This window comes from Silene latifolia, chromosome X (genome assembly GCF_048544455.1).
Source record: "Silene latifolia isolate original U9 population chromosome X, ASM4854445v1, whole genome shotgun sequence".
Taxonomy (NCBI): domain Eukaryota; kingdom Viridiplantae; phylum Streptophyta; class Magnoliopsida; order Caryophyllales; family Caryophyllaceae; genus Silene; species Silene latifolia.
This window is the reverse complement of record NC_133537.1, coordinates 176420389-176438679: the sequence shown is the minus strand read 5'-3', so window position 1 is coordinate 176438679 and position 18291 is coordinate 176420389. Positions and strand designations below refer to the sequence as shown.

The 18291-nt window shown below is 35.3% G+C and overlaps 1 protein-coding gene across 1 annotated transcript; it reads right to left on the bottom strand.

Moving 5' to 3' along the window:
- Window positions 1-1270: 1270 nt before the first annotated feature.
- LOC141618768 (uncharacterized) lies at window positions 1271-2470 on the bottom strand. The gene has a single exon (XM_074435849.1). It carries the CDS (start codon window positions 2468-2470, stop codon window positions 1271-1273), a length of 1200 nt encoding a protein of 399 aa, XP_074291950.1.
- Between the last annotated feature and the right edge of the window lie 15821 nt (window positions 2471-18291).

Here is an 18291-nt window from a genome sequence, read left to right as displayed (position 1 = left end):
GCCGGCATGCTGCCCATTTAAAAGCTCATTTTAATTCAATCCTCCTCGATTATGGAATTCAAATGAACCATGTTCCGAACCTAACCCAAACCTAGAATAGAGTTTGAGTCAGTCAGGTGAGGTCTAGCCTAGTTAGGCTTGTGGTTGTCTATGTTTGTCATGTCTAGCCTTGTCAATGGTTCAAGTGAACCATGTCTTGTCTAGAACACGACCCAGTTGGGTTACCCAAGGTCACTCTTGGGTTTGAGTTAGGCATATCGACCAAGTGGTCCGAGTTAGAGTAAAAAAAAACGTCCACTAGGCTACACTAGGCATTTTTCACGAGCCCATGGACCATGTTGGTTCAGTCATGGGTTAGTCACACCGAGTCGGTGTCAAGTCTAAGTCAAGAAGTTAGTTTGAGTCGAGTCATAGTCCTTGTTAGGTCTAAGTGTTAGTCATTTAGACCATGTTAATACTCATCTTATGATATTAAAATTATAAATTAATTTAATATGGTCTAAATCTACATGCATGCAAATAAAAATATAAAAAAATGGTATAAAATCATCTTAAGACAAAAATCCTTACAATGGTTTAAGGCCAGTAAGGGCACTACAAAGGTCTTCTACCTTTGTAGTTCTTGAGCTATAGGAATATGGATGATCCTCCAAATACACCACAATTACCAAAATAGGTAATCTCCTTTGGATGCACCCAAGATTAAACCCAAAAATCCTAATAATTACTAACTAGATAATTAGTAGGATAACCTTGTATAGTATGTAATATTATTACCCTAATAATATTAGTTTATGTATAATATAGTTTTGTGAATTATTTTTGATGATGATCAACAATTTGATCAAGTTTTTGGTGAGAAAATATGAAGAAAATAAGGTTTTTTTTTTCTTTCTCTTTTTCTCTTCAATATGGCACGACCAAGGGTCTATTTTGAGGTTTTTTTGGTCTCCAAAATCATCATCTAATGACTGTAAACAGTGGGGTATTTATAGAGAACAAAATGTAAAGAAATGAATTAAACATTTCTTAGTGAGTTATGCCACACGTAATAACACTTATCTTATACAAGTGTCAACCCACATGTAATATTTTGGTCCATTTCGATTTCCGACATTTGTCCCACAAATGCTTATAAGTCTTATATTTAATTATGTTACATAATTAAATATTTTTTTTTTTTTTGCAAGAAAGGCAAGCCACTTTTATTCTTCCATAAAGGGAATAAATAGGCCAGATCTTACAAAGTAGAACCAACTAATATAGCCAATCAAACATTACAAGCTACCCGGAACATTACATGCCTACATGTAGGCAATACATGTAATATCCTAGTACTTACTATAAACTGTATCCTCTTAACCACATACTGGATATCATGCTCAATACCCTGAAAAATTCGGATGTTACGCTCTTCCCAAATGCTATAGACCAATGTTGCAACACATCCTGAGAACCATAGAGCTTTCCCATGTTTCTTAGCTCTCCTACTTACCATCCAGTTAAGCTCTCTTTTCAGCTGCATGGACCTTCCTGAGATCTTCATCCAATGGAGGAGTATGGACCAAATATTTGAGGAAAAAGAACAACGAAAGAACAGGTGAGTATGAGATTCAGCATCCTGCTTGCACAAAACACACCAATTCACCAAACATATACCCCTGCTATTTAGTTGATCAATAGTTGCCAATTTATTTTGCATTGCAAGTACGGTGATAAGGCTATGCTTTGGTAGAACAGTTCTGCTCCACACAGCTTTAGGCCATCTAAGCTTCTCAAACTTAGTTCTAAAATGCTCATAAATCAAATCCATCTTCAGTTTCCCATTCTTAGCACATGAATGCAGAATCTGCTGCACAGCATCAGATGAACCAAACTGCTGCAAAAGCAGATCCTTAACTTGAAGGATGTTCCTCCAACTTTCAGAATGACAGGGTTTAATCTCCTGATCCCAAAAAATCCCTGATTTAATATTATATTCATAGTTCCAATGGACCCACAAATTATTAGAATGGTTCTCAATATCCCAAATCCATTTGCACATTACACTTCTATTCCAAGCTAAAACTTCTTTAATCTGGAAACCACCTTCCTGATGAGGTGCACAGCAAGAAACCCAACTCTTCCAAATAAGTTTTCTATTTCCCTCCTCAGAGTTCCAAAGGAAATTCCTACAGAACTTTGTGATCATTTTCATGACCCCTTTTGGTATTAGCAAGGTAGAACACCAAAATTGTTCTAGGCCAAAGATAACAATATTTATAAGACTGATCCTGCCTGCATAAGAAAGTTTGTATGCTGACCAATGGTGCAAAGACTGTTGTATCTTAGCAATGAGGTCTGCAAACATCTCTTTATTCAGTTTACCGGCATTTAGTGGCACTCCAAGATAACGGAAAGGGAATGACCCTTCAATGTATCCTGTTGCATCCAATATCAACTGTTTAACATCTCCTCGAACTCCTCCCATGTAGATATTAGTTTTATCAGGATTTGCCTGCAACCCTGATACTAGCAAACTTACTCAAAGTATTAGTCACTGCAGTAACTGAAGGTAGATCACCCCTACTGAAAATCATTAAATCATCAGCAAATATTAAATGGTTAAGTCCCAGTCTGCCACATTTTGGGTTATAAGAAACCTGAGCCTCCTTGTGAATACCTCTTAGTAACCGTGATAAAATCTCCATACTCATAACAAAGATGAAGGGGGAGAGTGGGTCCCCTTGTCTCAACCCACTTACATAATTAAATATTAATTTAATTATTTAATAGTTAAATAATACAAATTAACCACTAATGATTACTTAACTATTAAGTAATCATGAGACCATTTTATCAACATATATTGTGTCAATACTACCCCATTTAGCTAATTTTACAACTTCTTGTAAATTAAAATAGCTAATTATCTTTACCTCTTAACTTATACATATATCGTATAAATTTAATTAATTAACAATTAATTAATAAATTCTAATTTATATTTATTAATCAATTATCACATAATTAAGTAATAAATCCTCTTGGCCCGAGTTCGTAACCCGTCATCAAATAATACATTCACACGACTTATTAAAAGTCAATTAATACATAGAATTAATTATATCGTATCTCATACAAATAATTAATTTATCCAATTTAGGCATCATCCTATAGGTGTGACCTAAAGAGATCAGCTGATCACCGCCGTCACACGACACTAATGTCAAACTCTAGTCAGCCAATCATTACCGATTAACGATAACCAGCTGACAAATAAATAAATAAATCCCTGATATTCCTTTTACGAGATTTATTATGTAAACGCACTTATTGTGGAGGACACTACTTCAACAATCTCCCACTTGTCCGATACAAGTGTGCGTTACCAATTCTATTGTCCAATAATATCTCCCACTCAATGCAAGATGTCTTTCAGGTCGTTCTTGCACATGATCATATCATAATGTGATTTCCTCGATCAGGAGAATGACTGTCTGACCGGATAATCTACTATAGATCGCATCCGAGCGTGGCCACGCATTCATAGTCATCTCTCCTCGAGTGGCCTTGAGATAAAATATGACTTAAAAGGACAATCCTGTTGACCTTTTCTTCATTCGATACAGATCACAATGACCCAGTAAATGCTCATCGGCCTCCTTTTACGGTGCGACCTAGAACAAAAACCAAAGCCACTGGAAAACCGTACCAACTCAGACAAATAGTCACCAGTCTAAAGAATTGACTCGAAGGAATAAATAGAAATCCTCGCCACGACATAGCAACAAAAGGACTCTACAAACGGTCACTGTCCTACAAATTGTCTCACAATATGCCTATGTAATCGACCAGCCATCACTATGACCATATGATAGTCCAACCTGTCATCTATTGTCTTACAATCTAGTCACTCTGAGACGTCACCTCATTACGTAACTAGGGACAAAATACAATGTTAATCCAGTTCACTTTAATAGAGTTCGACATTGTCACTACAATCTATTTGGATAAAACAAAGTATATAAAATTCAGACATAAAACTGAATATGACGATAAATGCAACTTATCATATATGAAATAATAAATACAATATTTTGATTATTACATATCATATAATTTAGAACAGTTCTGCCATTCGTCTCAACCCCATCGAAACTACATGACTATCATGTTTAGCTTGAGACAAAGGTTTGGTTAAAGGATCAGCGATGTTGTCAGCTGTCCCAACCTTACAAACTGTAATTTCTTTCCTTTCATTTAAATCTCTAATTACATGAAATTTCCTAAGTACATGTCTAGATTTGTTACTAGACTTGGGCTCTTTTGCTTGAAAAATTGTCCCACTGTTATCACAATACAAAGTGATAGGATCCTCGGCGGTCGGAACTACTTTTAGTCCCTCTAAAAATTGCCTAATCCAAACAGCTTCCTTTGCGGCCGGAGGTCGCAATGTACTCGGCTTCCGTTGTAGAATCGGCAATCCACGAGACTCTTTGAAACTTCTCCAAGAAACCGCCCCTCCGTTCAACAAAAAGACAAAACCAGCTGATTTCAAATCATCCTTATCGGTTTGGAAAACCGGCATCCGTATAACCTCTTATACGTAATTCAGATTCTCCTCCAAACACTAAGAATGAATCTTTAGTCCTTCTCAAGTACTTTAGAATATTCTTGACGGCTATCCAGTGACTCTCACCTGGAGTTTTCTGAAAACGACTTGTCATACTCAAAGCATACGAGACGTCAGGACGAGAACACATCATAGCATACATGATCGATCCAACAGCGGAAGCATAGGGAATCGATTTCATGCGTTCAATATCCTTAGGCTCAGTAGGACACTGTGACTTACTCAAAGTGATCCCACTGCCCATAGGTAGAAAACCTCTCTTGGAGTTTTTCATATTGAATCGGTCAAGAATCTTATCGATACACTACAAAGAAAAGGTTCCATAGCGACGGAAAACTCCGTCGCAAATATGCCAATCCCGTCGCAGATACAGAACTTGCGACGGATTTATTCCGTCGCTTTATTTCGTCGCAAAATTTAGTTTTGCGACGGGAATTCCGTTGCAAAGGAAAATCTGCGACGGATCAAAGTGTCGCAGAAACCCGTCGCAAAAGAGGGACTTGCGACGGAATTTCCGTCGTAGTTCTCTGTTCATGGGAGGCCACGTAGACACAATGGTCAACCAGAAAGTCAACTTCTGCGATGGAAAATCCGTCGCAGATCACTGTTCATACAGGCCACGTAGGCACATAATTCAACCAGAAAGTCAACATCTGTGACGGAAAATCCGTCGCAGAATACTGTTCATAAGGGACACGTGTCCCCAAAGTCAACCAGAAAGTCAACACTTGCGACGGAAAATCCGTCGCAAATTCCGTCACAGGGCAGAATGAACCAGGGGGTTTACAGCGCTTTTCCAACTCCCCCATTGCTTTGAAAGCAATTACATATACTCCCGGTTTCCTACAAATATACAGAAAATCCAGCAATTGACAAATTCACAACTCGTTCAAGACGAGATTTCCAAACAACGTCTTCGCATTAACTTAAAATAAAAGGTTTACAACCGTTTAGTACAATAATTGTTCAACAAAGAAAGCTAAATAAGTCCATAAACTACGGGGTAGGAGTGATAACTACTAATCAACTAACAACTACTAATCAATACACGGGAGTAGGAGTAGGCCTAGCATTGTCGCCACCATCATCATCAAAGTCATTTCTAGCTTGAGATACACCTCCGGGGTTACAAGTTTGAGTGGTAAAACCTTGTTGGCTCAAGAATTCCTCTATTGCCGCAAGCCTTTGAGATTGTTCGGCCTCGACTTGCTTAAGTCGGGCATTCTCTTTTGCGACTCTACCAACAAAACCCGGAGTATGAGGAGTAGAAAAAAGTTTACCAGTCGAGCGGCGGTGGTGCTCCCAAATTTGTGGTGCTGCATTTCCCGCGCCAAGTACTCTACCTTTCTTATCAAATCCTCCATGTTCTTTAATATAAATCTCATTATCATCGATGTTCTCGACCCCTTGACTCTGAAGCTGAGTTTTCTTTGAGATGATTTTACCCTATATCAATAAAAAACGAAAGATTAGATACCATCTACTAAATAATCATGATTGAAAAAATGAGTTAAAAATTAAATAATTATAGTAACTTACGAAGAGTTGACCAGGTTTTTTGGATAACCATCCTTTTGTGCTATGCTTCCTTGTCTTCTCCAACAACTGCAAAGCGGACGGAATATCTCCTTCGCCTTCTTTATCAATCTACAATTTTGATACTTGTTAAATATAATTACTAACTTTAAATAAAGGTAAAGAAACAAAAAGGTAATAAATTAAAAAAGGAAGTGAAGAAATTACCATTGAGTCCATATATTGCAAAGTGCTTTTTCGACCCATTACGTGAGTAGCCAACGCCTTCCCTTTCTCGTCACTTCCCGACCTACGGTTGGCCGAATTCTGCTCCGATCTTCCCGTGAAACTAGGATCTTCAAGTGGTCTATTCTTCAATTGACGGTGCAACTCAACACTAATCCAATCCGGCTTTTCATGCTCTTCCTTATGATAAGCTCGATAAATCATTTGTCGTAAACTGGTCTTCATGGCATCTTCCCAAGCCTTCTTAACCCTTGCCTTGTCGCGGGGATCGTAACTAACACGCCACTGTTCAATAAACAATAAAGTTAGAAAATAAACTTCATTGTAAATAAATATAAAATAAATGAATAAAATACCTAATATTAAATTAAATGACAATGGCTAATACCTCAAACCAATTCCACCAATCCTTCTTTAGAGTAGATGACGCCGATTTCCAATTAGGAGCATGTTCTTTGTAGTTGCATCCAATATTATTCGATATCAAGTTCACAACATTTTCATCACTGAACCTGAAAAAAAGAATGACAATATAATAGATAAATATATATATATATATATATATATATATATATATATATATATATATATATATATATATATATAAATCGTTATAAAAATAATTAATTACGAAAAAATAACATACTTACCAAACGCCATCTTACTCAAGAGAATCCAGAGGAATTTTGTCAACTGGCACATTTTGTTGTTCTTGTTGATGACCTGTTGGTATTTCTTCATTCTCGTTTTCATGTCCTTGGTTTCCTGCATTACTATTACTACCATGTTTTCGTCTCCTCGACGCCATAGAAACCAACTAAATTCTTCAACATTGTTAGAAATCAAATAATAGCAACAAAATAAAATATTAAATAATAGCAACAAAGTAAGAAATTGGTAAAGTAAGAAATCAAATAATCAAATAATAGCAACAAAATAAGAAATTGGCAAAGTAAGAAATCAAATAATCAAATAATAGCAACCAAATAAGAAATTGACAAAGTAAAAAATCAAATAATCAAATAATAGCAACCAAATAAGAAATTGGCAAATTGGCAAAGTAAGAAATCAAATAATCAAATAATAGCAACAAAATAGGAAAATGGCAAAGTAAGAAATTAAATAATCAAATAATAGCAGCCAAATAAGAAATTGGCAAAGTAAGAAATTAAATAGTCCTCCCTCCCTCTCGGTCAAGTAATCAAATAATAGCAACAAAGTAAAAAAATAAGATTGAATAAAAAGTAAGATTGAATGAAAACAAACTAGATTTCATTAAATTAAGCCATACGGCATCTACAACTAATAGTACCAACAAAGTAATAAGATTGAAAGAAAGGGTACAAAACATCTACAACTAATATAAATCTTAATCATCATCATCATCATCATCATCATCATCATCATCATCATCATCATCATCATCATCATCATCATCATCATCATCATCATCATCATCATCATCATCACTTAATTTAGTGTTTTCGTTGCGTTCAAAAAGCGAATCTAAAAAATCCTCATCATCATTTTCTTCTAAATACTTCTTCAAAGCCTCCTCTCCTAACTCTTCCTCATCTTCCTCCTCTTGCATATCATCATTCTGTACTTGCATTTCATCTCCTTGCATTTCTTCTTGTTCCTCCTCCACATTTTCATTCTCATCTTCTATTTCAATTATTGCCAATGTTGTATCACCATTATTAACATCTTCTTGAAAGATAGATTCATCAGTAGGAGCATCAACTTGTGATCTTGCCGTTATTTTAAATATTGCTGATCACTGATCTTTATCTCTTTTGATATTTGGATAAGGAGCATAGCAAACTTGTTCCACTTGATATGCTAACACAAATGGGTCATATTTTGGAAATTTTTTGCTCCGATTAACATCCACAAGTTTATATTCCTTATGTACTTGCATTCCTCTTTCTGAGTTATCTATCCAATTACATTTGAATAAAATAACGTTGTAAGGGTTTTTCTCACCAGTATAAGACAACTCAACAACTTCATTTAGGGTTCCATAGTAGTCAGCTCCTTCAGTCGAACTCCCACACACTCCATTGTTAATTGTCGACTTTTCCAAATCTTTCCCATCTATGAAAGCTCGAAATTTGTATCCATTGATGGAATAACGCTTCCATGTTCTTAAATTTCTTGAAGGTCCATTTGCTAAGGCAACTACAACTGGATCTTTTAAATTATTTACCTAGAATTAATGATAATGAACCAATTATTTACCAAATAATAATATAATTTAAATAAGCATTATAGAATATATATTATTTACTTACTTGACCTCTAAGCCAGCCAGGGAATTTTGTTTCAAATTTGTTCAAAATATCCTCGGCCATAGAAACTTCAGGATATTATCTTTTTATGTAATCCTCAAACAACCTATTCAAAAATGCCGAATTAAGTTTTGAATTATTTTTGCATGTTTTACTTGAAAAAACGTTTAAAATTAAAAATTTTTTCACCTACCTTTCCATACGTTTCAACTCACCAGAATCACAATTAGATAAAACATAGAGGTGTGCACGTTCATATTCGTTATCTTCCAAAAATCTTTCACGACATTTTCCAGAAGTAGTGCTCTCATGATCTTGAAATAGCTCGGGCAAGGTAGAATACTTCGCCTTTTTTTGACCTATGGCAAGGTCTTTTGCCTTTGTGTCTATGTGATCTTCAAAGTAAAAAGAACAAAAAATTGCTATTTCTTCAAGCAAATATGCGTTGCATAATGACCCTTGAACACGAGCTTTATTTCCAATTTTTTTTTTCAAATGATTCAAGAACCTACAAAAAAATTGGTTAAGAATGAATGAAATTAAGTAATAACCTTAAAAGGCTTCGTAAAAGATATTGATATTACCTCTCAAAAGGATACATCCACTTATATCGCACAGGACCACCCACTTTCACTTCATATGGCAAATGAATTGGCAGATGTTCCATTGAGTTAAAAAATGAAGGTGGAAGTATTTTTTCCAATTTGCAGATTATCTCGGCGATATTTTTCTCAAGACTTGTTATTTTTTCAATTTGTACTGATGAAGTGCACAAGTCTCTGAAAAATTGACTAATCTCAGTTATGGCATTCCACTCATTTTTTGGGAGAAGGTGCCTTAAAGCAACCGGCAGTAAACGCTCCATAAACACATGACAGTCATGGCTTTTCAAGCCATGTAGCTTCAACTCATTCATATCGACACATCTTCTCAAATCTGAAGCATAGCCGTCTGGAAACTTTAAAATACATATCCAATCACACAACACTTTCTTCTGCTCGTTTTCAAAACGATCAATCCACCTTTCGACCTTGAACAAAGTTGTAACATGTCTTTTTGTGCATTTGGGTTCAAGGTTGTCTTGTCTTTTCTATCCATCACCGTGTGAATTAGTTGTTCGAAATTTTTTTTCTCAATATGCATGACATCAAGGTTATGTCGAATTAGTAGTGTGCTCCAATATGGAAGCTCCCAAAAAATACTTTGTTTCCACCACGCAATTCGTTTCGCTTTAACCGTTCTCAATTCATGGTCAGATGCATCCACGATTTTTGGTAAATCTTTCACACATTCCCACACTTGTTCGCCCGATAACCTCGTTCCAGCAACATCGGTCTCTATTCTTCCTTTTCGAAAGTGGACCTTATCCTTGCGAAAAGTATGATCAGTGTCTAAATATTGTCTATGACAATCAAACCAACTCCATTTTCGACTATGCTGAAGCCAAGTCGATTTAGTCTCTTTTTTCGTACAACATGGACATGCATTCTCACCAGCAGTTGACCAACCAGATAACATGCCATAAGCAAGAAAGTCGTTGATTGTCCATAGGAGTGCGGCTCTTAAGTCGAAGTTTTGTTTCCTAGACACGTCATATGTAAACAATCCCGTGTCCCACAATTGCTTCAACTCGTGAATTAGAGGTTGTAAATAGACGTCAAGGTTTTGTTTGGGACTCTTTGGTCCAGGAATAATTAATTTTAAGAACATAAATTGTCTTTTCATGCATAGCCAGGGTGGTAAATTGTAAGGTGTAAGCATCACCGGCCAGCATGAATACAACTTCCCGAATGGTCCAAAAGCCGAGAAACCATCGGTGCAAAGTCCAAGTCTAACATTCCGAGGCTCAGATGCAAAAGAAGGATGAAGATGATCAAAATTTTTCCACGCCTCACTGTCACTTGGATGAGACATTATCCCACTAACTCGGGGGTTTTCATAATGCCAACGCATTTGTTCCGCGAGGTTTTTTGTGGCATAAATTCGTTGCAAACGTAGCCCTATTGGGAAATAATTTAAGAAATTTTCGAGGACCCTTTTGCCATTTGCATTTTTTTCGCTTTTGTACCTAGCTCTACCACATTTTCTACATCCATTAAAACATGCATCTATCTTTTCATGAGGAAGTTGAAGAGCTTTGAGAACATTTTTGGTTTCATAGAAGTTACGCATCAAAATATGATCTTGAGGAAGAAGGTCTCCCATGGGTGACGTGAAACCATCTACACATTTATGGGCTAAGTTGAATTCACATTTCAGAGTAACAAGCCTTGCAGCCGACTGTAGCAATGAGAGTCGACATCCCTCGTAGACACGTTGCTCGGCACATTTTAACATTTGAAAAAAGGCTAATACATTGGGATTTGGAGATTCATCAACCACCTCGGCATTAAGAGCTTCTTCCCTAATTTGATCAATGCTATCGTGCAACGCATCCTCTACCATATCCCTACAAGGATTGTCAGAGGGCATTGCCATTTCCTCTTCCTCAACGGGGAATTTCTCTCCGTGACACACCCAATCATAATAGTTGTCACAAAAACCCTTTAGACCAAGGTGTTTTCGTACTTCTTGTTCAACTAAAAACTTTTTATTTTTGCACTTAATACATGGACACCTAATTTCTTTATTTCTAATGAATTCGTCTTGTTGCTTAACATAATCAATGAATTTATTAAACCCTATTACGAATTCTTTCCTTAATTTTTTATTGGAATCCAACCTTTCATACATCCAGTTTCGTTCTAATCTCTTCATTGCAAATCTACATATATATTAGTAAATAAAAAATATTAATAAAAATGGTAAGAGCATTCATAAACTCATCTTTGAAAAAAATTGAGTATTTACCACCTAAATGGCATAAAAGATTCAAAGACAGTCCCAAAACGGGAACTATTCAAGAATTACACCTAATGTGTAATCCCTGAACGGGTACTAGGTGAAAAATATATTAACACAATCACAACACAATCATAAGATGAATTAATATTTGTAAAAAAAATACACATGACACAAATGTACACAACTTATCAAAACAAACTTAATAATTACTAATAAACCTTATAAAACTAAGCAAAAGTAGAGTAAGCATCCTAAAATTGGTTTAAACTAAACTAAATTAACTACCCTGATAATCCTAAATATCCTAATTTTCTTTTAATTAAACTAAATCATTTTTATAATCCTAAACTTAATTAAACTAAGCATTATAAAATTGATTTAAACATCCTAAATTGGCTTTTAACTAATTTTAACTAAATTTCACTATCCTAATAATACTAAACATCCTAAATTGGCTTTCAACTAAACTAAACTATCCTAATAATACTAAGCATCCTAAACTAATCATAATTAATCAAAACAATAACCATAAACCCTAATTAATCAAAATAGTAAAATAAATTAAACAAACCTTAAATTAATTAAGAGAAGGAGACAAGGGGAGGGAGCGGCGGCGGCGGCAGGCGGTTCCAGGCGGCAGAAAAAAGGGGAAAGGGGAAAGGAGAAGAAAGGGGAAACGGGAAAGAAGAAGAAAGGGGAAAAGGGAAAGGAGAAAGGAGAAATAGGAGGAGTGATTTGGGGAGTAGGGTGGTGGTAGTAGTGGTGGTGGTGGGATTGAGGGAGACGGGTTTTTGGGAGTTTTGGGGTAAATAATTGAAGAGTGATAATGAAGGAGAAGGATTCCGCTGCTGCTCGTATAAAGAAAGCCTGCGACGGACTTTCCGTCGCAAAAATAAAATAATAATAAATCCTGCGACGGAATTTCCGTCGCAGGAATAAAATAATATTATTTTTCCAGCGTGTTAAGAGGTGTACAGGTGGACACTAAAAAATGTCTGCGACGGAAATTCCGTCGCAGAGAAAATATTATTTTAATAGAGTGACGGAATTTCCGTCGCAGAATTTATTATTATTTTAATATAGCGACGGAAATTCCGTCGCAGACCTTCCCGCCATGTCAGAAAATTTGGCGGTCTGGGAAAATAGGCTGCAACGGAAAATCCTTCGCAAATCCGTCGCAGAATATGAGGTCCGTCGCAGGTTTAAATTTGCTACGGGTTAATCTTCCGTCGCAATGTGTCTGTCGCATCGAAACCTTATTTTTGTAATGATATAGGCTTCTTGACTCAATGCTACTATCCTTTTGGATCTATCCCTATAGATCCGGATACCCAAGATACGCCGAGCTTCTCCAAAATCTTTCATTTGGAAGTGATTTCCCAACCACTTCTTAACAGAAGCAAGCATATCAACATCATTCCCAATGAGTAATATGCCATCCACATAAAGAAGTAAGAAAACAACTTTACTCCCACTAAACTTCATGTATAAACATGGTTCCTCAACACTTCGAAAAAACCATTCTATTTAATAACATGATCAAAACGATGATTCAAACTCCTTGACGCTTGCTTAAGACCATAAATGGATCTCTTAAGTTTGCATACTTTGTTAGGATTTTTAGGATCCCGAAAACCCTAAGGTTGTGTCATGAACACTTCCTCTTCCAGAAACCCGTTCAGGAAAGCAGTTTTGACATCCATTTTCCATATATCATAATCATGAAATACAACAATCGCTAACATTATCCGAACAGATCTAAGCATAGCAACTGGTGCAAAAGTTTCATCATAGTGTAAACCATGAACCTGAGTGAAACCTTTTGCAACCAATCTAGCTTTGTAGACATCTTTATGTCCATCCATACCGATTTTAATCTTGAATATCCACTTACACTAAAGAGGTCGAACATCTTTACGTAAGTCAACCAGGTCCCATACCTAATTATCGTACATGGAATCCATTTCGGATTGCATGGCCTCGAGCCATAGTTTAGAGTCAGAACTCATAATAGCTGCTTTATCGGTCTTGGGTTCATCACTTTCTAAAAGTAAAACCTCATGGTCACCATCTTCCTCGATAATACCAAGGTATCTATCAGGCTGGCGACTAACCCTTTCTGACCTCATAGGTTCAGAGGGAACAATAACTAATTCAGACCTAGAAGGAACATCTTCCTGTATTGTCAAATTAGTTTGTGGCTCTTGAACTTCGTCAAGTTCAAATTTTCTCCCACTCTGTCTTCTAGAAATAAACTCTTTTTCTAGAAAGACAGCTTCACGAGCCACAAACACTTTGTTCTCGTTACTATTGTAGAAGTAATATCCACGAGTTTCCTTAGGGTAGCCTACAAGAATACACTTTTCAGAACGAAGTGCAAGCTTATCGTCGGACTTGCTCTTGACATAAGCATCACAACCCCATACTTTCATGTATCGTAGATTCGGGACTTTCCCTTTCCATATCTCATATGGTGTTTTGTCAGTTGCTTTAGTGGGACTTTTATTAAGTGATTGTATAACAGATAAAATGGCAAAACCCCAGAATGACTTATGTAACTCTGTTTGACTCATCATCGATCGAACCATATCTAATAAAGTTCGATTCCTTCTTTCAGCCACACCATTTAATTGTGGTGTGCCAGGAGGAGTTAACTGAGATACAATACCGTAGTTTTTAAGGTGATCTTTAAAGTCATTGCTTAAATATTCCCCACCACGATCTGATCGTAATGCTTTAATCTTCTTATTTAATTGGTTTTCTACTTCATTCTGAAACTCTTTGAACCTATCAAAAGCTTTACTTTTATATCTCATTAAGTAGATATACCCATATCTACTCATGTCATCGGTAAAAGTAATGAAATAGTCATAATTACCTCTAACAGTGACTGTCATTGGGCCACATACATCGGTATGTATTAAACCCAATAACTAACTAGCTCGAGATCCTTTTCCTAGAAAAGGTGAACGAGTCATCTTGCCAAGAAGACAAGATTCGCATGTATCAAATGATTCGAAATCAAAAGGTTTAATTACACTAGTCGTCACTAGTCTTTTAATGCGCTTCTCGTTGATGTGTCCTAATCGACAATATTAGATTGATCAGGATCACCTGTTTTGAGTCTTTTATTATCTAAATGATAAACATCGTTGCAAGTATCTAGAATCTAAATACCATTGATTTAAATAGCTTGACTATATACAATACCATTAAGGGAAAAAGTACAACACTTGTCTTTAATTACAGAGGAAAACCCTTCTGTGTCTAACACAGATACGGATATTATATTTCTAGATAGCGTGCGTTGGTACAAAATAAAAATTATTAAGATGTAACTTCAACCCCGAAGCTAAACTAAGTACATAAGTTCCTACTGAGACGGCAGCTACTTTAGACCCGTTTCCCATTCGGAGATCGACATCACCCTTGTTTAGCTTTCTTATGCTTTTTAGGCCTTGGAAATGATTACACAAGTGAGAACCACAACCAGTATCTAATATCCAAGTTGTATTTGAAGCATAATTTATGTCTATCATAAAAGATTTAGTTGAGAAATTACATGTCGGCTTCACAATGCCAGCTTTTATGTCATCCAGGTACTTTGTACAATTACGTCTCCAATGTCCCTTGTTATTACAATAATTACAAGTATCTTTAAGAGGATTTCCCTTTATAGGTTTTGGCTTGGTAGAGCAATTCGAAATTGCTTTACCTTTGCCCTCCACCTGAACGGGCTTCTTACCTGCGTTCCTCTTAAACTGCTTCTTCCCCTTCACGTTAATCGCAAGCACATCTTTCCTTGTACTCCCACTCAATCCCATGTCCTTCTATGCTTGTACAAGCAGAGAATGGAGCTCATGTAAACTCTTTCTCATGTTTGTCATATTATAATTTACCCTAAATTGGGTAAATCCTTTGACGTGAGAGAGAGAGAGTGGAGCACTCGGTCCACCACTAGTTCGTCGGGGATTTTACATCCCAACCCCTCTAAAGTTTCCACGTACTCAATCATTTTAAGTACGTGTGAACTTATAGGTTGACCATCTTTGAGGTTAGCCTCAAAGAAACAAACAGCGGTGTCATACTGAATTATTCTCGGGGCTTGAGAAAACATAGTAGAAAGCCTCGAGAATACTTCATGTGCATCGCGAAACTTGACACATTGCCTTTGTAAAGCAGGATCCATTGAAAAAATCAAAACATTTTTTATTGCAGCGGATTCCTTTTGATAATTTGAAAAAGCCCCCCTTACATCGGCAGTGGCCCTAGTACTAGACGAAGGGGGAGAGGGATCGACATGGTAGCGTAATTTGCCATCACCTGTGGAAGCTAATCGAAGAAATATTTAACTTGTGAAACTATTTAACAAGTTCCCATTTATATAATGATCTCCCACTGAAATATATAAAGATTCCAAGATCCAATTTTATATAAACACGGGCACGGTGGACCGATTCAACCCACATTTATATAAATTTGCTGAGTCAACAACTTTGACTGATTCTACTACTAGAACTCTTGGTTGACGGATTTTCTTAAAATCTGTCTTTTAGCCCCAGAATAAATATGGGCACGGTGGACTGATTCAACCCATATTTATCCGGTTGAGTCCAACCAATTTTCACACGTAATAACTTTTATTTACCCTACTTACCCAACGTAAAAAGAATGTACCTCGGTGATCCGAACCTACCTCTAATGAAGAAGGGATTCATAGGTGCTATTATTTGGTAAGGCTTAATCTCAATTTTAAACAAATGTGAGAGATCCTATCAAATTAATTGTCTATCACTTTTAAGTGAACTAAATTGGTGAATGCTAGACAATTAAATCGATAACAACAAAAATAAAACATGTAGTGACGATTTGGCATGAATGCATAAAAGAATTAAAACAAACAAGTCCTAATATAGCCACCTCGTTAACCTAATTAACTAAAATTATTACACTTCGGAAACCAACTCCTTGGTCCCTTGAGTCTTCATAAATTGGCCTCCTTCTTTAGGATTTCGGAACGCCTTTCCGAAAACACCGGCTTCATGAAAACTCCGTCTTTAGATGCTTCATCTAATTACTAATAACTAAATTACATAACAATACCCTATTATACAATTTGTAATAAAATTAAAATAAAACTATTAATTAATTACAAATTAGGCGATACGAAATCGCAATTAGTTACAAAACAAGTCGATATTCCCTTACATTACGGGAAATACCAACTTCTACCTATGGCCATATTAGGAAAAATTACATTATTATAATGCAAAAGAAACATTCATCCAAATGAATAATAAAATGTATTATGGAAAATGACATGTGAAATCGTCTAACTTACCAACAACGATCATTTGAGCTTGCTTTGACGGAATTTTTACCAATAAAAATTCATAATCAATCCTTAAAATAATTTTAAGACATACTCATCATACTAATCTGGTCATATATCAAAATAATTATTCTCAACAATTATCTTGAATTTATATGGGAATTAAAACACAATTATGACAAAAATGATATAATAATTCACAATTATCATACAAAAATTCCATTCAATTTAAAAATTTATGGAAAAATAAATTTCAAAGCCATGAACATTCTGGTCTTACACCAAAAAATGCCATGCAAATGAAAATTTTTGTTTTTAAAATTTATTTAAAACGATTTCACAATTTAATCGATAAAGCGACATTTTTTACGATTTAAGTCTAAATCAAACCATAAAAATTGAAATGACTTAAAATAAAATTTTGTACATTTTGGAACAATTTCCAGGAGCTAAAAATTCAGAAATTTGGAGCCCTAAAATTAAATCAATATTTCCTTACATGCAAAACCATATTATGTGATAAAACTAATTTTAGTAACATAATATCAATTTTATTAATTTATCTCATAAATTACTAAAATCGTCTTAAGACAACATGCATGTATTTAACATTGCTCTGATACCACTTGTTAGTCATTTAGACCATGTTAATACTCATCTTATGATATTAAAATTACAAATTAATTTAATATAGTCTAAATCTACATGCATGCAAATAAAAATATACAAAAATGGTATAAAACCATCTTAAGACAAAAATCCTTACAATAGTTTAAGGCAAGTAAGGGCACTACAAAGGTCTCCTACCTTTATAGTTCTTGAGCTATAGGAATATGGATGATCCTCCTAATACACCACAATTACCAAAATAGGTAATCTCCTTTGGATGCACGCAAGATTAAACCCAAAAATCCTAATAATTACTAACTAGATAATTAGTAGGATAACCTTGTATACTATGTAATATTATTACACTAATAATATTAGTTTATGTATATTATAGTTTTGTGAATTATTTTTGATGATGATCAACAATTTGATCAAGTTTTTGATGAGAAAATATGAAGAAAATAAGGTTTTTTTTTTCTTTCTCTTTTTGTCTTCAATATGGAACCCTATTTTGAGGTTTTTTTGGTCTCCAAAATCATCATCTAATGAGTGTAAATAGCGGGGTATTTATAGAGAACAAAATATAAAGAAATGAGTTAAACATTTCTTAGTGGGTTATGCCACATGTAATAACAGTTATCTTATACAAGTGTCAACCCACATGTAATATTTTGGTTCATTTCGATTTCCGACATTTGTCCCACAAATGCTTACAAGTCTTATATTTAATTATCTTATATAATTAAATATTAATTTAATTATTTAACAGTTAAATAATACAAATTAACCACTAATGATTACTTAACTATTAAGTAATCATGAGACCATTTTATCAACAT

Coding starts and splice junctions, on each gene's coding strand:
- LOC141618768 (XM_074435849.1), bottom strand. CDS start 2,470: ATGGGAGGAGTTCGAGGAGATGTTAAACAGTTGATATTGGATGCAACA.